This window comes from Astatotilapia calliptera, chromosome 7, assembly GCF_964374335.1.
Source record: "Astatotilapia calliptera chromosome 7, fAstCal68.1, whole genome shotgun sequence".
Lineage (NCBI taxonomy): Eukaryota > Metazoa > Chordata > Actinopteri > Cichliformes > Cichlidae > Astatotilapia > Astatotilapia calliptera.
The window spans coordinates 27,792,120-27,816,446 of NC_137428.1; the positions used below are offsets into that span (position 1 = coordinate 27,792,120).

A 24,327-nucleotide genomic window follows, 5' to 3' on the forward strand; every position below is an offset into this window, starting at 1 on the left:
CGCCCCCGAACCAACAGCGTAATTACCCTGCATCGTGAGGTGCCAAGCTCCTTTCTAATGTGCCAACTTTATTTATTATGATTACTATTATCTTTATTTCCAACGATGTGGGACAGAAAGCGCAGTCGTCTCGTGATCTGAGCTTTAGAAAACTGATGGGACTATACTTGCTGACGTGACTCCCGCAAACCCTCTAATTTGCCAATTCAGCCAGGAGTGCGCGTCCCATTCCACCTCCCTCCACCTCCACCCCCTCAGTTTCTGCACCAACACTCTCCGGTCCACAACTACAGGCTACAGAGCGGCAACAGGATCCGCTTCACCACCGCCTTTCTCCCGCGCTCGCTGTCATCTGTGCACGCGTCTTCGCCGTGCGCAAAGTTGCAGGACTATTTGTGAGATAATACAAGTCCTGTACGACACTTAGCCCTCCGCGTGAACTACAAAGGCGATCTGGACCGTTGTAAATCCACCACTATGTGAAATACAACAAGAAGAAAACAGAATGTCTTACAAAGTGTTTGGATTTTTTTTTCGAGGATTGTTTTTTTTGCTGACCTCGTTGATTTAGGGAAAACATTTATATATATGTACAAATTGCAGCCTGTTAAGGAAAAGCCGCTCGAATTTCAAACCACATGCCAACATTGGATGAGACCGCGGCGCCCGGATCTTGTGCAATAAGAGAAATGGTAAGAAGCCACAGAGAAACATCGCAACACTTTCACACACTTGTTCTTATTTCCTTTGATTGACGTTTGCGTTGCTTTATTCGCTGCCTCCCACTCGACAGTTGTTGAAAAAAAACGTGTTTATTTTCTAGAAAGATAGTGAGACTCTAAGCTGTTAAAATTATGGCACAAATTCAGCAGAGGTCTGCCAAATATTGAGCATCCTTTGGGTGCTGGGTGCGATTTGTGACAGACGGTTTGTTTTCACGCGTCCCAAAGCACCTGTTTTGTCCTGTGGGTGAAAAAAAAAACCTTAAGCTGAAAGAAAAAAGAAGTTGATTAATATAAATTCTCCATTTTGGGAGTGAAAACGAAAAATGCGGACTTTACTTCCCTGCTGTTTGCCCTCTACATGCTCTGTGTTTCACTGGGGTGACGCTCTGTGTTCATGTCTGTGATGGCAGGTGGTTTCGGACGGAATACAACAGTTTTGCTTTAAATGGAGAACTGCTCAGAGGGGATAAATTGTGTGCAAAGTTGTGCTGCTTTCTGCTGAGGGAGCTATCCATCCGGCTTCCACCGAATTACCACGAGTCCGAGGAGAGACATGGGGCCGCTCCGGTGGATGGGACTCACCGCGCTTCTCCTGTGCACAGGTACGACCCCCATGCGAAACCACAGTGAGCACTTGTGTTCATACATCTGCACAAGATTTATGGAAATGAAAGTTAATGGTCATGAAATAAGAGACACTATAAATACATCAACCTTTGCTGAGTGATTTCATTCACCTAATGAAATGCAAATGATGTCCTTTCAGCCAGCAGGACATATATAATTTATGAGACATATAATTAGCTGTAAGCTGTTGTGGCAGAATACAAAATGACGTGTAATATTAACATGAATGAACGATGACAGTTGCCTAGAGAGAGTGTGGGTTTGGTTGTTGGAGCAGGATGCAGTGTGTGAGTGTGGCACTGCAGAGCACCAGGAATAACAACAGGCTGCAGACACAACCCAGCAAAGCAGAAGAGATGCATCTTTTCATTAAGTTTGAGCTGCTCTGCTCTTGGAAAAAATAATATATGAGGGTAAATGTGTACTTGTGAGCGACAGCCATTGTGTTCAGGATGCCTAAGTGTATGCATTTTACTGTGAGATGAAGCTTTGTGTGACTTTAAAAATTGCACAGGCTTGTGGAGAAATTCGATTTAAAATGCCAATCCAGGGAAAATCAGTTTAATCCAGAGTGTTTAAATGCTATTTGAAGCTCTATGTTGAACATCCTCTCTTACTTTGCTATAGGTAGAAATCATCTCTAGCCTCAAATACAAAACACTTACTCTGTATTTATGTGTAAATTTATGTGCAGATTTTTGAACGCAGACAGCTTAAAGTTGGATTCATTAACACACAAACTTAAAAATAATACACTAGTAATTTAACCTCATTATCCAAAGCATTCATTTGCATAAATACACAATGTATCCAAAGACTATATTCAGGTAAATTAGGTTACTTTTAACTTTTAATAGTATGTAATGCTTAAAGAGTCACTTTAAGTTGTTGGGCATAGCTAGTTTTTAGTAAAAGTTAAAGTAGGCTACAGTATTGGAGACAAAGTTAAAGGAGGCAAGGGTGAGATGGTCTGGACATGTGCAGAGGAGGGATAGTGGACATTAGTGAAGAAGGCAGGTGGAAAAGAGGAAGACCACAGAGAGGAATGCACTGAAGGTGGACATGCAAAGGGTTGATGTGACAGAGGAGGATGCAAGGGATGGAGTGAGATGGAGGAAGATAATCTACTGTGGCGACCCCTGAAGGAAGCAGCTGAAAGCAGACAGCAGGTTAAAACATGTTACTGAGTCTTCCTGGTTTTCTGTCACCTTCAGAACGAGTCAAATCTTTCTGTTTCCAGTTTTAATCCAAGGCAAATCACATCTTTCCTGGAATACAACAGACATAAGCAGAGGCATTTATATTCTTTTAGGAGAAGAAATATAACTTAGAAGTGCAAATAGTGATAAATATTCATAATGTGACCTAAACTCTTGCTGTAAATATCTCTCAGATCTACTGTATCAAAGCTGCTTTTTTGCTGAACCTACCAGAGCTGTGTGTTTTTTGATGCTGGTTAAACTGTGAATTTGCTTTAACAAATCTCTGTGATCATGTAACGACTTTCCTCATTTGCTCTAATGGACTCCTTTCTAGTGATGATGCCCTCTGTGAATTCCTGATTAGAAAAAAAAAAGTTTTTCGTTTTACTGAAAATTGTTTTGGGGGAAAAAAAAATTTTCTTGAGGGAAGTGATTCTCCTCACAAGCTGAAAGCCACTCCAAAATATGAAGGTATCCAAAGATTGATCCATTTCTCATCAGTTTGGTCAGCCTCTTCAGGTGAAAGTGGAAAGGAAGAAGAAAAAACAGATCCTGTCCTGTCAGTCAACCTCCTGCTGTTCACAGTCTCTGAGGATATTATGTCTCCAGCCACCTGATTGCTTTCACCCAGAGGTTGTCTCTGCGAGGCGAGCACACTGACAGGCACATACTGTAGAGCATACCTACACACACTCACATACTGTCAGAGTAGCCATCAGGACATTTGGAAATATCTACAGCCTGGCATGCAGTAGGATGTGGTGCTGGCACTTTTTGCAGATTGGAGCTCTTTGTCAAACAGAAAAAAGTATCGGGGTGAAAAATTACCTTTACAGGGATGTTTTTTTTCCTTCACTTTGTCATATGGCACTGCCATTTAAATTGCCTTATTTGCACAATGTACAGTTTTTATTATCACTTACTCATCATAGCACTAAAAAGATACCTAAGTGCCTGGCATAAAGGGCACTGTACTAAACGTGGGAGGATTCTCACTTGAAGTTTGCCTGCTCTTTGTATGTGTGTGGGTCTGGCCAGAGTCGATGGGGAAATTGGAATGGACAGTTGAAAAGTTACAAAACCAAAACACTCATTCAGCATTAATTTAATAATAGCTCACTTGTGCTCTCACTTAAACACACACACACACACACACACACACACACACACACACACACACACACACACACACACACACACACACACACACACACACACACACTTGCCTTTTATATCTTAGCGAGGACATCTAATTGACATAATGCTTTCCCTAGCCGCTTACCCTAACCCTAACCATCAGAACTGAATACCTAACCCTAACCCTCCACATTTTGAGCCTCAAAAATGCCTTCGAATTTGTGAGGCCTGGAATTTGGGCCACATAAGGGGCCGTTGGTTCCCTCAAGTATTGTAACAGTCGAAATTTTGTTCCTCACAAAGATGTATAAACATGAGCACACACACAAACACACACGCAATATTGTGTTGAAACAATAACAGTAGAGTTGATTTACTCATATAAAGTACATAATGCCAGTGTAAACACAGTTTATTTAAGTCTATTCCAGTCTATCATCAAACAACAATGTTAAAATTATATGATTCAGTAAAGATCATCCTCTTTGAAAATGTTACATGCTTTCTTTCAGCATTATTTGTCCATGGCAACAAACAGAATAGTCAAAACACAACAGTCAAGTTAGTCATAAGGATTAGAAATGTTTGATTAAGGTAGGGACTGATAGCTGCTTCCAGCTAATAAAAATAGAAGTCTTTCTTGCATCTCTGAGATGATAAAGGGAAGCTCAGTCTGAATTGTTCAGAATTTAAAAAAATGACATAGAAATTGTTCACATATTTAAGTGCAACAGTTCTCAATGTAAATAGAGCATGTGGGGGGCTCTGTAGTAGATAATGTTATTAAAATATTTGAGAAAAAATGTAGAAATCTCTGTACACAGGGGACAAGGCTAAAAACCAATATTGAGTGGCCGTGATCTCTGGGCTCCAAAATCACTGAGTGGTCTCAGGAGGTCTGTAACCCTTTAAAACCGGTCAGAGCGGGCACGCTCCGTTTTGCGCAACTACTTTTAAATCCCAGTAGCACTGCAACCACGTGAGCTAGCGCAATAATTTTTTTTGCATATGAAACCAGAGGAGTTGTACTTACTTCTTATGCCACCAGCTTGTCCTAGGTCACAGTTTCCTTCCACATATAGCTTTGCAAAAACTGCATAAAAAGCACTTGCAGCAACAAAAACATGATATTCCAGAAACACGCTTTGCCGCTCCGATCAGCTGTTCATAACACTTCCTGCAACGTCAGCGCGAACTATCGCACGTCCGCCATGACCTGCCCGAAACCAGAAGTGACGTCATTTTCGCGGAAATGTAGTTTTTTACCATCAGGGTCTCATGGGCCTATACTGGTGTTTTTAAAGGTTATGTTTGACTTTATGACTTTCTGTGTTGTTTCTGGGATGCTTAGAACTAATATTGCACTGCTGGAAATAGTTTATTTTGATCCATATGCTGTTTTTTTGCAAATTTGCACTATAATATTTATTTTCGTTTTTCCTGCAGTATATACAAATTGGTGTATTTCAAAAATAAAACTATGAAGACACTCAAAATAAATTTCCTGTGGTGGGAAACTAGTTTGTGCAACATTTTGTATTTACAGTTTTGAGGGATAAGCCTCTTAAAGTTCTCTAACTAGAAATATATGTTAAAAAAACAAAAACGATTTTCAATTTTTTTGTAGTTTATTGCACTTTTTTGCAATTTATGTAATTACTATGCACTTAATGCAGACATATTATTAAAATCTAGGCTGTAATGGTTGTATTGATGTATAGCAACTTGAAATGCTCCCAAAAATGGCACCACACCATGTAAAAATATAATATAAGCTCTGGCGGACTTGGTTCTATGGTAGGTCTTAAAGGGTTAAGAAACAATTTCAGTTTGTTGCTATGGGAATGCAAGTTACGTTATTACCGTACAAGAAAAAATATGCAAAAAAAATCTTGGAATACCGCTAACTTTTCCTGGCCTTTTTTATTTTTATGAGCTTAATTGAGATGCTCTTTCTGATTTCTTTCTGGAAATCGTGGATGACACGTTCTTTGAGCTGAAGAGGAGAGCAATCATTGGCTTGTTCAATAATAATATGATGCTACAGGGGTGTATTAGTGGGTAACTTAGGTTCCATTAATGCTGAATGATATATAGATGTTTGTCCTTTTCAGGGGCGGTCTTGAAGACTTTATCAAGGGGACGAGTGCTAAATACCATAAATATAATCCACTGAAAACATTTAATCCACTGTGGAATGAAAAATTTAACAAAGAAAGCTAAAATTTTATAACGAGTAACAACAGGAAGCACTGGGTTCATTGGTTTCTGTGGTTTTCAAACAGAGCTGTTTTGGAACAAGTGCATCAGATTTAAAATGTATGTATCATATATTTTTCAAATAAAACACACACAAAAAAGTGTTTTCAACACTTGATGTCTTTATCTGCTTTATTTATATTTTACTGAGTATCCCAACTATTTGGAAAAAGTTGTTGTACATAAACTCACTCGTCTCTTTGTTAGGTACAGTTTGCCCTTGCTTTCAGAACCACCTTAATTTTTTATGGCATAGATTCAACAAGGTTGCTGGAAACATCCTTCAGACATTTTGGCACATATTGATGTGATAGCATCACACAGTTGCTGCAGATTTGTTTGCTTAACATCCACGATGACAAACTCCTGTTCCACCAAATCCCAATGGTGCTCTGTTGAGATCTGGTGACTTCGGAGGCCATTGGAGTATCATGTACTATTTTTCATTTTCAAGAATCCAGTTTGAGATGACTTGAGCTTTGTGACATGTTGACACTGTGGTCATAAAAGACATGGTTAGCATAAATGGTACTCAGGGATCCAGACTGTGCCCAGAAAATATCTCCCACACCACCACCGAGCTGAAGCATTGATAAAAAGCACAATGGATAACTGCTTTCATGCTGTTTACACCAAACTACTACTCTCTGAATATTGCAGGAGAAATCGATGCTCATTATACCAGGCAACATTTTTTCATCTGGTGGCACCTGGTGTGATTTTCTGCTGCTGTAGCCCATCTGCTTCAAGTTTTGACGTGTTGTGCACTGACAGATAATCGTCCACAAACTTTGGTTGTAATGACTGGTTATTTAAGATACCGTTTCCTTCCTATTGGCTCGAAGGAGAGAGCGAAACAGGCAGAGAAAACTTCTCTGAGGAAATAATCAGTTTCTGAAATATTCAGCTGGTGGCAATAACCATGCCACACCTTCTTCCACATTCTGATGCTCAGTTTGAACTTAAGCAGGTCCTCAAGACAATGTTTACATGGATAAATGCTTTGAGTTGCAGCCATGTGATTGGCTAATTAGAAATTGGGGTTAACGAGATCCGCTTTGATAAACAGGTGTTCCTAACAAAGTGCTGGTGACTTCATGTTCCTTTTTTTGCCTTCTAGTTTGGCAACAGGCTGGAACCCCTATAAATGCTTAAAAATGGTTCTTGGGCAAACATAACCTCTGTACTCCTATAAAAGGTTATAAAAAGTGGAAGGTTTATGTTTGAAAGGTGATCCTTTGTATGTAAAGTTCAAAAGCCCCATTAAGAAACTCTACATGTGCCCCCAGAGGCAAGAGATTATCTCCACATTCTGTAGCTCAGTGAGTTTTGATGCTGTTGTCACAATATATTCCATCAGGAATTTTAGTCAGTTCAGCTTCATTGACAGTTGTTGTGATAGCATAATTAGAGTTTGGTGACGTTCAAGCATCAGTTGCTGTTGCCTGCTGCGTCAAATTTCACGGATGCGTTTTTGTTACCCTGATAAATTTTTATCTTCACGTCAGAGGTAATGCTTTTACAGCGCCCGCGCCGACTTGCTCAGTCAACGTCTGTATATTATTTTTTCCTGTAACTTTTCCACGATTTTGAAATCGCAAATTAAAACTCGTACTGACATCAGCTGATTTAAGCAAACAGTGTCTTCGCCACTTTTAGATGCCAAAGTGTATTTGACAGGGATTAAAGTCATTCTATGGGGTGTTTTTAGAAACAGGCCAAAAGCTGAGTTAAAACTGATTATCTCATGCCACTGTGAAAGAAAGTGAGAGAGGAAGAGCCCAAAGTGACCCTGCACACACATTAAGGCTGTGAAATCTAAACTGGCAACTACCTCCAGGATAGTAAAGTCTCATGGGATATTACTTGTTGGCTCTTAACATCTCCTGGATTAATTCTGGGAGGGAGTTGGCAGGGATGTGTGGTTCTGGGCAGTGATTTTACTTAAAGAAACAGCAGAGGCCTGTGGAATTAGCTGACTTTGTCAAAAAGTCTTATATAAAATAACCTCTCGTCTTTTCTTCTCCGTTTTCTCCTGTTTTCCCTCTAATGGGTTCTAAGTGCTATAATGGCGATAACCATAAAACAAAAACGTAGGTACTTTTTACTGAAGGGTTTTGTCCAGGAAGGAAAATATTGAGCGAGTCTTATTGAGGGTCTTTCCTGGGGCAAAGTCAACATTTACCACACTGAAAAAAGACATACTGCATTGTTTCTAAAGCTATAAGTCAAAGGAGAAACATAGTTATTAATAATTTGATAAATCCATTTAAAAAAAGAAAAAGTACAGTGAATGAAATGTTGCATTGTAAGTTGATGGATGAAGCTTGGGTTATCCTGCGTGGCACTGTAGTTACACGAGGCTCCAGAGAGGAGCAGCAGGAAATGTTACACCAGGGAGCCATATGTCATTTTGTATGGATCATAACACAGAGACAAAAGTCATAAAATGAAAAGAGATGTAGAGTTATGTTGAGAACAAATTGTAAGACAAACCAATCAAATTTGTATGCTTCAAAAAGCTTCTGCGCACCATTGTCTCGAATAAAGCAAATTGAATTTTATACGAATCCTTCAGAGAGCAGCAGAAAGGAATGCTACAGGAGGGAGCCATAAGTCATGATATAAGTTTTATATGGATTACAGCACAGGGAGGCTAGTCACAAGATGATATTTTTATCATGAAAAGATGGAATTTTTTTAGTTTTTATTATTTTATTTTTTTAGCTCTAAACATAACCGGTGCAGTAAAAAGTAAAAAAAAAAAACAGTTTATGACCACTCTTTGCTAAGGTATGCTTATGCACAATCTTTTTAAGGTACTTGGCAGGTAGGCTGTTCCCGACATCGTAGAGGACTTGTCACAGTTCGTCTGTGGATTTAGGCTGTCGCTCAGTTGCTTCCATCTCCTCATGTAAGCCCAGACAGACTCAGTGATGTTGAGATCAGGGCTCTGTGGGGGCCACACCATCTGTTCCAGGACTTCTTGTTCTTCCTGCTGCTGAAAAATATTTTTTTATGACTTAGGCTGTATGATTGGGGTTGTTTTTCTGGTGTTGCAGAATGGGTGGGACCAAGTAAACATGTAAATGTGCGCCAGTGCTACTCTAATGGGAAAGTAGTAAATTATGATATAAATGATTAACCATACTATAACACTTAAGCTGCATTGCTTTTGCTTTGCTTTCATCGACGTACATTTTGGGTCACGATGTTCAGATAAATGCAAATCTTAACCTTCCTTTAGCTTTGTTTTAACCTCTGCCAGTTTCTAGGAAAACTTTTGAGTTTTTAAACTTAGTTTTTTTGTGTGTTATTTCCCCCTTGTGTTTTCTGCCTGTCACATTGCACCATGGCACAATATACAAATATTTTTACGAGGAAAATTATTCAAAAATATCACAAATGACAAGTTTGAATTCAGTTTGTGCTCTGTTTACTTTACCTTCGCTCACTGAATGGTTAGTTTTGGGTGCTAAAACTTCTTGGTTAGGTTTAGGAAAAGGTGCACATTGAACAGTCACTCTTAAAGTACAGATATCCAGGAATACCTTGTGTATGTCCCTGCAGCAACTATGACAGATTGGCAGTATCTGATGCTCTAGAATAGGCTGACATTTTGTAAGAAACACAACTGAATATTCACTTGCAATGATTTTTCCAGAATAGAAGGTCCTAAGATTTTGTACCACATGCAAGTCATAGGGTTCACAGGGACATCCAAAGTGCAGGACTGAATAATCATCAGAGTCAAATCTTCAAATTCTGAAGTCTTGTGGTCCTGGATATGAATCCATCTGCTGGCCGGTGTCTTTCTGTGTGAGATTTTAAAGTTCTTTCTCTGCCTGTGTGGGCTCTCTTTAGGTCTCTGGATTCCTCCCACGGTCCAAAGAAATGCTTCACAAGGTCAACTGGTGATTCTAAATTGGCCGTAGGTGTGAATGTGTCTCCGTGATAGCCCTGTGACTGGCTGGTGACTTGTTCAGGGTGTACCCCACTTTTTGCTCTAAGACAGGCCCAAGCCTAGAAGAAAATAGATGGCTCCTTTGCTTATGATAGTTTAAAAAATGTATTATGGTTGCATAATAAAGTATGTAGCATTCTATCCAAAACTATAGTTACATGTTTCAATGGTAGAGCAAAGCTCCCAAATCTAAAAAAAGTGCACGTGTAAACCTAATTATAAAAAAACACATCTACTCTTTAACTGTTAAAAAATTGTGTGGTCCAAACAATGTTTCTATGCATTACAGGCAAATTATTGTTTACCATTTTACCCAACATTTCCACACATTATATTTATTGCTTATTTAGGCTGTTTTGATGGCCATCTCCTGATCATAGACACTTTAATGTTCTCTTTATCGAAATTCTTGTTTTTCCTTGTTTTCTTCACATCTTACATGCTAACAAATAATTCACTTATTTCTATCAAAGTATATGCCTACTGTAACCTAAATCCCTTGGCTTTTTTTGAACTTTTTCCCCTCCTCCTCCTCATCATAACACTCCTCTGTAGAACTATCCTCACTTGCCGGCTCCATCGCAGTGCTGCCTGAAAATGATTTCCTCCTTTTCATCACTGGAGTCTGTGTCTGAAGAGCATGGGGGGATTACTCTCATCCTTTCTTTTGTCGAATAATGTGCTAACAGTGATGGCCTGCAGGAAAATATATGGCGCTGTCATCGTTTGCACAGAGTACCTGAGCATGCTGTTAACATGTCTTTTTATTGCTGAATAACACGTGCTGACCAAGAAGAAAAAATGTTTTCAAACCTGAGTTTCATGAATTTAATTGCATTGCTTTAACCTTTATGGCTGGACTCAAACACAGGAGCTTATTGCTGTGAGGCGGCAGTGTACCACCCCAGTTTATGTCTCCTGGTTTTGCACTCTAGGTGACCTGAGCTCTCATATTCTGTCATAGAAACGTATAAAACTTGTCCCCAAACTTATTAAAAACAACAATTCAGGGTTTAATGCAATGCTTGTATATTTTCTTAGTTATGAATTGAAGATATGTGTTACATAGACTGTAAGGTAAATATTAATCAGAACATAGATTAAATTATAACCTGTGGAAAACCAACTTTGACAGTTTTGACACCATCTATTAGGCCAGTGGTTCCCAAACTGTTTTTGCTAGGCCCCCCTTTGTTTTACAAGAAAAATGTTCGCGCCCCCCCACCGCAGAATGGCAGATAGAGACAAAATACTGTTAATCTGACTATCTTCAGGTTTAACATGCTTATATATACACACGCAGTTACTGTCCCTCCATTTACAAAGGCAGAGGCATCACGGGATACTGTTTGTCCGTGATTTGAACCGGGGGAATAAATTGTGGCAGGATCAGCCTGATATTATTTGTATCCCACTGTAACTTTGCTGTATAAAGAGCTAACATCTCCAAAATGTCAGGAGTAGTTAGTCATTACAACAAGTGTTTGTGAACTAAAAATCAACAATGTGGGATACTGTTTAAACAGCCCAGCGGTGCTCCCGACAAAGGGAAAAGCAATTCTGCAGGGGAGACCTACCTCGGCACTTGTGCAGGTGAAACCAAAGGGAAGATATGCTTCACCATATTTTCTAGTCTTTGGCTTAGAATGAAGTTGGTTTGGAAACATATTCAGCGATGCTTCATCTCCTGCTTTGCGTTTGTGTGGGCGCCCGGGCTAGCAGTGTTCAAGCGTTTTGTTTTGTTTTTCCCCCTTTTCATCCCGCGCCCCCCCTGCCATGGGCCCCACACTTTGGGAAGGTCTGTATTAGGCAATGAATGACTTTTCATTTAAGGGGTTTTAGTAACATCATATTTAGGTTGTTCTTGTCATGTGGCGCATGCTGTATAAGATTTTGACACATTTATAGTAACTATAGCTGCTGCTTAAGAAAAGAAAGTTATAACAGCATCAGGCTAAGGATGCTGTAATTGAAATTGATATTGACTTTTTTTCCCCTTTAGTTAGCTAAAGGCATTAGCTAATATCATTAGCTGTGCATGCTAAGTGATTGACGAGAATTGGCTTTGCTGTTGCATGGTGACTTTACAGTACAGTGACTTTCCATCACATTTCTCTGTGCTGAGAATTAAAGCTACAGGAATATTGGTGACTCTTGTTTTTCCAGACTTGTGTCCACTGTAATTGCTCATTTAGTTGCATTTTCTCATTAGAACTTGTACAGTAATGACAGAGAATTGTGTTGTTCTCCTGACGTGATGCTCAGTCTTGCCTGACCCTGTCCTGCAACAACAGCAGAAATAGCAGTAAAAGTGTTTTTCTTAAGCAATATATTTTGGGAATTAGGAATAGGATTTGACAAAACAGTTTTTTAAGGTTACATTGTAGGTGCTAAGTTTTATAAATAATTTAGCTTAATTATTTGCAGATGGTAAGTGGTAAACTATATTTTAGAATCTGCTAATTACAACTAACACATTACTTAATATTACATATAAGTAATTTAATTATTGTAGAAGATCATTATGGAACTGTTAAAAAATGAATTTTGGATAATGTGTTGTTTTCATTACGCAATAAAGAAGAAATGAAAAACCGAGGGCTGTTAAACAGATTGAACGGGTCATTGCCTACATTTTAAATTTGACCTCACAGTTGGCTAGAATAAAATAAAAAAACAAATTTTAATGAATTAATTATTGTAATAGTAAAACAGTCAAAGTTTACTATCTTGCCCACGTCTGCCTCCACTTCTGCAGCCGCTCTCTCATCCACCGTGCACACTGCTCTGCCAGATGTTTAATTTATGCCACTGCGGTTGTGTCTGTTTGCAGAGGCATTTGCCTATTTCTCTCATGTAGTCCTCCAAAATCCCACCTATATGGTGCTCAGTGTGAATGATCCTGTGCGTTGGCCGAATGCTGATTTGTTTACAAGTGGGCTGGAATGGGGAGGGGAGCGACAGCAGAGTTCATCACAAACACAAAAAATGATCAAAGATCAGAAAATGTAATACGAAAAGTACAGACGATAGCTGCAGTGGACACTGCCTATTGTTTTCAACACTTAATTTCAGTTAGTTCTTTGCACGTTATGAATTTTGCTCTTCTTTTTGCTGATGCTGATGGAACAATAAGCCCACACACTGATCGTCCCATATATTTTTGACACTTCACCTGCAGTCTCACCACTGCTGAACCCCATCAGTCTGATGCCCTTCTCAGCTTTGTTCCTCAGGCCCTAAACACTTCCAATGAGTTTTAGACCATCAAATAAGTTTTAACATTAAAGGTGAAGATAACACAAACAAATACAAGATGCAGTTTCTAAATGATGATTTCATTCATTAAGGAGAAAAAGCCATTTAAACCCACCTGGCCCTGTCTGAAAAGGTAATTACCCCCTAACCTGAATATTTGGTTGCGCTACCCTTGGTGATAAGAAATGCAATCAAGCTTTTTGCAGTAATTGGCAATGAGTCTTTCACATCGCTGTGGAGGAATTTGCACAATTGTTGTAATTCAGCCACATTGGGGATGGGGGGAGGGGGGTGTTTGAGTATGAGCAGCGTGTTTAAGCTCATGCTAACGCATCTCAATCTGATTTAAATCTGGACTTTGATTAAGTCACTGGAAAGCCTCCATTCTGTTTTTTTTTTGTTTGTTTGCTTGTTTGTTTGTTTGTTTATGTCTTGGATCACTGTTCTGCTGCATAAGCCAAGTGCACTTGAGCTTCAGGACACAAACTGGTGACATTCTCCTTCAGGATTTTCTGGTGGAGAGCAGAATTCATGGTTCCATCAACGGTGGCAAGTTGTCCAGGTCCTTAAATAACAAAGCAAATCCAGGCCATCACACTACCGCCACCATGTTTGACTGCTGGTGTGATGTTCTTTGTATGAAATGCTGTGTTAGTTTTTCACCAGATGTAATAATGCAACAAGCGTGGCAGTAATCAGGCCTGGGTGTGGTTAATCACAGTTAAATCATGATTTAATTACTTTTTGATATAGGGCCAGGTATTTTCACTCAAATACATGACATCTTAATTTAAAACTTGTGTTACTCGGGTTATCTTTGTGCGATATGAAAATTTGCTTGGTAATCTGAAATCAGTGTGACAAATATGCAAAAGAAAAAGAAATCAGTAAGAGAGGAAAGGCAGCTCTCACTTATGTCATAGCATATATCAAAATGTAAACAACACGCATTGCTAGGCAACCAGGCATGCTGCAAATGTTGAGCGCAGCATTTTACATTGATGTGTATTGGACGGAATCGGCCATATTTTTTTATCCCATGTACCCCAAGAATAAAACAACTTAAGGAAAAGTCGATGGGGTTTTAATTTTAACAAAGTCACATGATTTTTAAAAAAGTCTTTTTTGGCAGTTCTAAAAATTGAGGCTCCAGAAAACATGTCATAAAGGGATTTTACTCCTCTGTGATTAACTCCACTCTTGCAGCATTGTCGTCTCCTTTTCCAGAATTCCACAGAAAATTCGTTGAAGAAAAAAATGGATGTAAAATTTCTCTCTTTTCCCACAGGTTTCTCTTTACTAATAGGATGAAACACAGCAAAGATGAAAGGGAGAATAATCGATATATGACAGCGTAATGATGAAATGCTTCCCTGCTTCCCCTCTTCACTCTTAGTGTTTGGAGGATTGGGATTACACCATGCCTAACCAAAGCATGAAGATCTGTGCTGATTCACCTCGACACACATAATCACACACAGACGCGTGTGCACAGAATCATTAAAGATTTTGTGACACATTGTAGCTGTGCACTGTAAACACACACACACACACAGGCACACACAGCCTCATCTCCTTGGGCAAACAACTTCACAGCCATCCAACTAGGAAAAGATCGCACTCTGCGGGAGGTCTAGAGACAATTAGCATAACTAACAGAACACTCGGCACACACACAGTAAATCAGAAGGAAATGGGAATGAACCTACCCACTCGGAGCATTGAAAGAATTTTAACAGCATTTTTGGCACCTCCTGCAAGACAGATTGACAGCGAGAGATCACATATTTATCTCACTTCATCAGCTTTGGTCCCATAAGACAATGGAGGTACAGTACGTGCTTTCCTCTCTTGCAAGTCTGTCACCTGGGTTTCATCCCCCCCACTGAGATGTCCTCACACTGCATCACTTGCCAGAAGAGTAGTGCAATAAGTTGTCAGAGAAAGCCAATAACCGTTTTTTCTTTTCTTGTATTCTTGAAGATGGTTATATCATTTTTGCCAGTTTTTGTGTGTGTCAATGCGGCAAATATGGAGGTAGAGGAAGAGGGGGTATTACGTGCCTAGGTCAGAAAAGTAAGCAATTCCCTGTGTTATTTTTCTTCTTCTTCTACTTCTATTAGTGTGGAAACAGTGCGGACGTGTGGCAACGTCAAAAGATTTTTCTTCTTAAGTCCCAACACAGTTCATCTTTCGAAGTCTCCTTTCTTCTTGTCTGTCTGCTGCCTGTTTTCATGCTCATTATTGGCTGCTTCACCTGAGTGTCAGTCTGCGGTGAAGAGCTGATCCTCATTATTTAATTTACCGCCCAGTTCATTAAATGTTAAGAGACAGAAAAATAACCACTGGAAAAGTTTAGCCTCAGCACAAAAAACACAAAATACAAAAAAAGAAAGAAAGAAAGAGGAAGTGGAGGCAAATTTTAATTTCCAACTTGATAGACACTACAGAATTGAAACCTAAGGGCAAACTATTCCACACCTTTAGGAATGTGATTCCCAAACCGGGACTCAATTCCCTTACCAATTTTCAGCAACACTGCCTCAAGAGAGGTAAACATTACTGAGAGCCCTATCCAATAAAAAAAATGTATTAGCAATAGGACTTCCATCTTCCCAAACCTATATCTGTATAAGTGCTAATAGTTTGATCCAGTAAGCAAAGGGGAGCTCAGAACACTTCAACCATAGTGATGAATAGATTTAAATAGTCTGGCACTTTTCAGACTTAATAATTGGGTACTATTTGCTTCAGATTATCAGAAATGTGCACTAGTGCGTGTAACTTCTGATAGCCAGATAATACTGGTTCTTCAGTATTACTTTGTGCGGGAACAAAGTATAAGGTCATAAACAGTTTTATATAGTACCAAGGTTTGGATTTCAGTAGCTGCATCTATGTGTATCTGTGTTTCACTTGGCTGGCTGATACATTGGCCAGAAGAATGAGACACAGATATTGATCGATTTGTGGGCTTCGGGCCAGACCTGGGCTCAGAATTGTGAGCAGCCTTAAAAACTGTTATTGGTCAATTTCTTGTTAACGTTAAATGTGCTGATGGCCAATTGGTAGGCCCTATTAGGTCAGAAAATTGCAGTCTGTGCAACAGTGGAGCAGATGCCATCATGAAATGAGAAAAATCTGTTTTTGAGCAGAACGGTGTGTGTGTGTGTGTGTGTGTGTGTGTGTGTGTGTGTGTGTGTGTGTGTGCGCGCGCGTGCGTGCGTGCGTGCGTGCGTGCGTAATAGCAACTCTGACATACACATGTCTGCTTCCCAATTTCGGTGTAGCCTTCCAAAGAATGAATCTGATTTGCAATAATCAGATATGTTGATAAGCACATATGGCCCTTATTTATTTTATCCCCCCATGTATTCTCTTCCTCTCGTCCTCCTCATCCATCCTGTGCTCAACCCTCCTTTCCCTGCTTACTAGATTTCCCCACCACCTCCACCTTCACATCTTACTCTGAGTCCTCTTATCCTCTGTGGCCTTTTCCCACTTCATTGATGTTTTCTCTTTTCCTCACATGAAATAACATGCGCAAATTAAAGTGAAAGATTAAAAAGCAAGATTTGTGATTTTCCTCAATGCACTGGAATATTTAAGACTGTTAGGAGTGCAACTGTAACATTTCAAGGAAAAAATAATTAAAAGACACCCCCCCCCCCCCCCCAAAAAAAAAAAAAAAGAAAAAAAAAAACAGGGGTGAAGACATTAAATGAAGTTCAGCATTTTGGTAAATAACTCTTAATTTTAATCTTTTTCTTGTGTGTCTATTTTATATAAGAAGCTCCAGCAAGCAGTTAATTAAGGTAGGATCAGGACTGGAAACAGGAAAAATGGCACATCTTGAAGCCAGTTACTAGTGAGCCCCTTGCTGCCTTATTTGAAACAAATAACCCACGTTGCATGGGTTATATGTACAGCCTTCATCACTGTCAGGTTGTTAAACCACCAGGACCCACCAGGAATACAACTTTAGTGTGCTAAAGGTTGCCTATTTCAGACAAAGACAGGCTAACCTTCTACCCCAGCCTGGGCTCACGGCAGTTCCTGATATAGTAACAAGCTTTAATCTGTTTATTTGTGTTGCTGGATGGGAATTTTCTAACATTGTTTTGGTCCACATTATTTAATTTTTTTGAACTCCAACATTCATCAGTTCCTTTCATATGTACCGATCAAAGGGAAGAGAAAAAAAAGTAATCATGTAAGTCAGGATGGCTATCACACCAGAGACCCACGTTTGAGTTGGACACATTATTCTTTGTAATATGTTATTATTTACAAATATGTTACTTGGTTAGGTGTATAATTGTACAAGGTTAGGCATTCAAACTGAAATAAAAAATATGGTTTGGGTTCAAATGCAACAATTGGCTTTAAAACTTTTTCTGGTTGCCATGGCAATACCCGCCCTACTATCAGCATAAATGGTACGTACATAAAATATTTGCATTAATCACAGTTGCTTTCATTAAAAATCACTGATTTTTTGTGACAATATCATGAGCTTCCATGCGACTGGGTTGTTCACCCTGAAGTCAGTCTTAATGCTAAGCAGAGACGACTGCCTGCTGACTACATCTTCAACTTTTTTTTAACATGATTCACAAGGATAATGCCAGTTCTGTCATTTAGCTCTGTGAATTAAAAGTTAATAATAATTTACACCAGGTAAATACTAAACCACTGCATTAGCTTCAATGAAGAGATAAATAAAGAGTTATTGTCAATGCACTGACACCTTAATATTCGACCTGTTTATTTAATATATGCCATCTTTGGTACTATAATATTAGGAAAATATCATATAGACATTATAAAATTATCACAGATGTTTGCTGGGTTGAGTCCTTGTCTTACAGGATCTGTACATCTTGCTTTAGTACTGTAATCCATGCTCAGACCATTTACCCACGTTTTCACTTTGTCCATCATGCATCCACCAGGCCGCCTCCATGAATTCATTACCTTTACCAATTTACTCAATTTAGAATTTAATTACCAAAGGTAACCAGACCAACTAACATACATTCTCACCAGAATCAAAGAGGAATAGCCAATCCACCACCTGCTCTGTATGGCTGCAATGGCTCCATTGACAGACAAAGTGAAGAAGACAGAACTTGTTTCATTGATATTGCAATTTCCTTACTGTGTGCCTTCAGTAAAAATAGACCAAGTTATCTCTTTCTGAGGCCTCTGACTCATCTGGATGCTGTGCTAGCATTTGTCAACAAACAGATTTTAGGGCTTTGGAAAATTGGTTGATCAGATTAGCCTACATATCTGATCAGAGGCCATAATGTGCATTTCTATTGCTTTAATCTATGCTTAGCGTGTGCCTGCACCCTATCCAAGGCCGTAACAGTGATTTAATGATGCCTCTTATTTAGTCGTCTTGTCCCCATTTTTCACAAGAGTGATACACAGTGCTGCACTGAGCATGCCCAGGGCCAGATCTGGGCACAGTGCTTCAGTAATAGAGGATAAATCAATTCCTAAAATGTCCATACAGAGGGAGAAGAAAAGTATCCAAAGCTGAAGGATTCAGAGACGTGAAATCCCCTTTGTTTCACTGTGGGTATGAAGCTGAGTATCTGAGCCCTATGTGGGCTCTTGGTACCAGTCTTGGATCTCTTTGGTGGCAGCATTTTCTAGCAGGTAATCAGGAATCTTTCGGTCAGTTAGTGTAATCTCCATAAATACAGTAAAGGCGCACTCCTCATTTTCCAAAGATGTGGAAGGACACGTGGCACTTCTATTTAAGGTAACGGATGAGGTAAATATCTGGAGTGACATGGTCCGCTCAAGTCTTAACACCGAGGGCCTGAGGTGCGATTTCTGTCTGCACTTTAATTTTCTTTAGCTTCTCGCCCTGTTTTAGTCCCCTGTGGTTTTCTTTGCTTGATGGTTTCCAGGGAGATTCAGTGACCGATGTTGACTTTTGCTTTAAATAATTCCATATAAAATAGGTGTATCATCATCCTTTTATAATCTTTGTGGAAACCTTTGTGTTTTCTCGAATGTAACATTTTGCCAAGCCAAGATTCGACTGACAACTTGGCATCTGTCTAATTGCTTGTGTCATGAATGTTTTTGGGAAAAGAAGCATCCTCCGGAGCCAGAAAATGTTGAGAAATCCTAAAATACATTTAGACTCAGTACTCAGCACAGTACGCAATACAATTGTTAGCCTGGCAGGAAGATGTTGTACACTAGGCGTGTATTGTGTAGGATCAGGATTTCCATGTAGTGACTGCCTGTCCTACACGGTTATCTGCAACAGCAGATGTGTAGCCTTTGTTTAAACAACCGTTTGTCAGTTTGCTTAAACAATCTGTTCGAAAAGACAGACGTCAGTGAAAAAGAAAGATATCAGTGAAACATGCAGTATAGATCACATTGCAGAGGTTGTTTAAAGTGGAAGGACTGTTATAAGTCATCAACTGTGGTTGCAGTGATTGTTTTCAGTATTGATTAGGTATATTTTTAGAATCTCCTCCCCTCAAAGGTGTCTTATTGCAACCTGCAGTTATAAGGTTGAGCAAACTCTAGAGAGTACAGCACTGGTCAAAACTTCAAACGCACTCGCATATTGCGTCCAAACTTTTTTCTAGTTCTGGATCTTAAATAAAAAGAACTAAAATGGAAAGGTATGGTTAAGAATTGTCTCAGAGGATAGTTAAAGTGAAAAGTCAGGTGCATTTGAGGAAGTAATGCTGTCAAGAGCTTGTGCCTTTTACGCAGTTTATGATTCTGACCTCTTCTTATTCATGTTGAAGGACAGGCAGTCAATGAATGAAACAGTCATGCAACAATGGCTGAAGCTTGTTGAATGCAACCACTGAAAAAAGGATTAATTAGAAAGCTGACTGGGTACAGTTTGTTCTTTAGCCTCTTGCTACACTAGCACACAGCTTATGATGTCCTGCCCCCTGGTTACTGTTACAAGGCTGTGGCAGGAAGTAGCGCCCTGCTTCGAAGATGGCATACCTTGTCCAGCAGCTCATTATGAAGGTTCATTTGTAGATGATTTCTTTCCTTTAGCTCTATTTGGCAAAAGAAGGCGCAAACAACAGTTGCTTCGACATCTGTGTGCCGTACAAATTAAAGAAAGCTGTGCTAAGCAACAGAGCATTGCTTATGATCTAAAGCAGATGCTGCATGCCATCGAGGCAAACCCTTCTAGAGACAGGTATGTTGCCTCTATAAGGTAAAATAAAAGGTAGTGAAGCATAAAAAACAGGACCAAGTGAAGGAGCTGAAGCTACAAGTAAAGATGTGAGAAGGTAAAAAAACCCCAAAACAAAATATGCATCACCTTTTCTGAAGAATCGTGGCACTGAAAAACTGCATTTTGATTACTTGAAGGTTTTTCATTAAACACTTCAAAACCCGTTTGCTGTTTCCTCGCTCTTCTAAAGTGTGTTCTTGGATAACATGATGTAAACTTTTATCTTGAGATTCTTATGTTGGATTTCCTCCAGCCTATAAAACAAAATACCACCACGTCCATCATGACGCCGTACAGGCCGTACAGACGCTCTTTCATATGTAGATATGATTAAATTATGCCATGGGTAACTCACTGGATTGCATTTACATTTAGAAATGTTTTTGTGCTCCATCCCCCCCCCCCCGAACCCACTTAAGGCGGGTACTACAATCACAGGATTGTGATGACCTAACATTTCCTGGCCGGTTTTCTACCAGCGCAGCACTGCATGCTTACAAAGTCTTGTCTGCTCATCAAAGCTAAGAAATGGCACCATGCTGCTTTTAAATTTATGGCTCACTTTGCTATATTAAACACTCTCATAGTTTTATAATGGGTCTGGCTGGTTAATTAAGTGGGTCAGAAAGGAGATCAAAGAACTATGGTAGACAGTCAGTATTTTGGGCCACATCAGCTGTGTAGAGTCAGAATACCATTTTTGTAGGTGGGTCACTTCATTGATCTTTTCTTTTTGAGAAAATCAGAATGCTTTTTAGTTTAGAAGCAATTAACTCATCCTCAAATTGATTGTTTTGAATTAAAATTTGATGAATGGGATTTAATTGTGAAATTAACAGATTCACAGGCAAAAAGCTTTACTTTGTGGATTCAGAGCAATAGTCATTACATCACAGTTTCTATTTGTTTAAACTGTTTTTGCTGAAATTTGCCTATGAATGAATCGACAGGGCGACTGACTGTTTTAAGTTAGCTTGTTTAAAGAATACAGTGGATCTAATCGTGAGAAAAAAAGATTAGAGAGGTAGCCATCAATCACGAGCCCCCGTTTTTCCTGCTGTCAAACTTCCTCTGCACCAACACCACCCCCGACTGCAATTTTATAGGGGAAAAAAGGAACACTTTATCTTTCCAGCTGTCAGAGGAATGATCGGCTAGCTGATTATGATGTTAGTGAAGCAGTATGCAACACTAACATCATGCAGTAAGAGGTAAGTTTAACTGTTAAACATTTACGGCTGAATAACCTGCCGCACTCCCTGCAGTGCTTCCAGCATCCAAAACATGCAGGATGAGGTGTGTACATGAATATTAGCATCACAAATTGACACTGTATTTCCATTTGCCTGAAGCTTTTCTTTCATAATGATTTTTTTTTTCAGCTTTATTTTCCTGATTTGATAGTGCGCTGAAGAATAATAGTGGTAGAAATAAAAGGGAGGACTGAGGGCTTATCTAGCTCTGCAGGTGAGGTATTACAGGCTTCTCAATGGGAATCAGACTTATGGTGTGAAGTATAAGCTCCTGCACTGCGCACAGAATTCTGTACATAATCCCAATGCACTTTCCCATAACTGGGAGCAGGGACAAAAATGAAGGGCACACAGTTCTGTTGGTAGTATGACGCTGACAAGCAGACACTGAGAGGGGGCATAAGTGCTTGTCGAGCTTTGTGCGGCTGTGATGCTACTGTGGCGCAGCATAGCCAGGGAGCTTCAAATTTTCAGTTGAATGTAAAGGATGTTTTTTCCCCTTTTCTTCCTCATACAAAAGGAAACACATACAATGATGGGTTGATGATGTTATTAAAGGACAAAGGGCTTTGCAAGCCTAATTTTGCTTTACGAAGATATTAGTTTAATGCGGCTTAAACTACTAAATATAATGTAATCATCAAACAAGCTTATTATGTATTATTAGTGATATAATACTTTTGGATGGGTCATCCTTCAAAGCTATGTATGAAAGGAAAATTAATGTATTTTCATCTAATTTTCATTATGTATACTGATCTATTTTGGTGCACCGCAGTGTTGTTTGGCTTGGCTAATCAAAAATCAGTCCCAAACTTGTGTTATGTACTCATCTATTTTCATGCACATTGTGATAAAATGAGGCAGTGTATCTGGACCACTGAATATTCAGTGAGTCTTTGTAGACTAATTATAATGTGTGTCTTCATAAACTTGGGGACTACATGCGGTGACTGAATAAGGCAGAGCAGAAAATAAATTGATTTCTTGCTTTGATGCAGCTGTGTTGTGTGCACAAGTGTCTGATGAGGGGCTGCGTGAAATAAGAGAATCTTATTCTATATTTCTTTTGTATGGTAATGTAGGTACAATGCATCGCATTGTGTCGAGTCCTTGCCTCAGCACAAAGATTGCTGAGAATCTATTCTGGGCTGTGATCGAATTAATGGAACACTTTATTGGTGCAGGTCATGTTCGTGGTGTTGCAGAATTGTAATGAAGAAGAATGTTGTGGGATGTGGGAAGAGGAGGAACATTAAAATGCCCCCCCGGCAGGTTCTGAATGGGAAATGAGTCCATCATCGGACAAGGTCACACAAAAAAAAAAGTGATGATCAATGGGTGTTTGGGTGTGTTTGCGCAAAGGGTTGCTCATTATGAGAAGCATATGGATACAAATATCAAAACATCAAGATTTATCCAGTACAAATCAAAATGTCCACTAATATAAACAAATGTGCTTAGTAGCTATTTAAGCATCCAGTAATTTTGCCTGGATTGATGCACACAATTACATCAAGTCTAAAATGATAGCCACCAAGAATGTCTTCTTTATAGGAAAAAGAAAATGTTTTTTCCCTATATTTTCACGTTTCTCCCAAACATAAGTTTCATTTCTGCTCACACAGTAAGATGGTCTGATGGATAAAAATACACTTGGGGAACTGCTTGTGTATGTCAACCGATGTTAATGATCATACATTTGTACTTAAATTGAAACAAAAAACTTTAAAAGTGCTGTAATTTAACATAAGCATATCATTTGGCACATTAATATTGGGACATTGGTGTAAGTAATGCAAACAAATGAGACCATTAGATCTCAGTGAGTATTTGATTTGCATTTTAAAAAGTGACTAAAATTCAACGAAGAAGACGGTTTTGTCTCAAAGATCATAAGAAGGAACAAATACTTAAAAAACAAGTGTCAGCAAACAATAAAGTGATAAAATCAGTAGTAAATGAGACAACGTGTAAGGTATTTAAATCCCTAATGGAGATGGGACCCTGCATCAGCACCATAGCACTCGTGCAAGCCAACAACCCACAGTATGAACTTTTCTCTACCTTTTGTTGGTACTTTTATATCAGAGAACTAGAGACAGTCAACTTCATCCAGGCATCTTACTGAGCCCCGGGGCTGCAAAAAGAAGCCACACTGTTTGTGACAAGGCCTTAGGGAAAACTGTTTGAAAACTAGGGTCAAAGAACTATTCATGCAGCTGCTCCTCATTCAGTGACGACATGACCTTGGATGTCTTGCCTCAGCTTTTAGAGAAGCAGTCCACAATCTGCATTGCATCAAGTTTCCCACCGGCCATCTCTCTGAAGAAGATACATATTACACGTATCGTAAACAGCCCAATGACCAATAAACAGAGTAAATAACACCTGAAACAGGGGGATCGGGCCACTTTCAACCAATCTTTAACATACTTTAAACTCTTTGTGAACTTCCAAGACTACATCTATGACTCTAGACAGAGTTAAGTCAAAGTAAAAATAAATTTCACTTGGCCAGTCATGCCACTGTCATTACTGCACAAAGTAAAGAACGTTACAAATTTGAGTCTGAAACAAAACGTAATCAATTCATGGGTTTTTTCATTATTAAAAAAAACCCCTAACTTACTAACCAATAAAAAACCAGTAGCAAGTT

At 39.3% G+C, this 24,327-nt stretch overlaps 1 protein-coding gene across 1 annotated transcript in view; it reads left to right on the plus strand.

Annotated features, from left to right (window-relative positions):
• Positions 1-273: 273 nt before the first annotated feature.
• The window catches only part of LOC113025860 (transmembrane protein 132C), a 180,073-nt gene continuing 156,019 nt past the window's right edge, over positions 274-24,327 (plus strand). The window contains exons 1-2 of the mRNA XM_026174062.2: positions 274-692; positions 1,136-1,327. Coding sequence (XP_026029847.2) covers positions 1,279-1,327 — 49 coding nt within the window. The 5' untranslated portion in view covers positions 274-692; positions 1,136-1,278. The remainder of the gene's footprint in view (positions 693-1,135; positions 1,328-24,327) is intronic.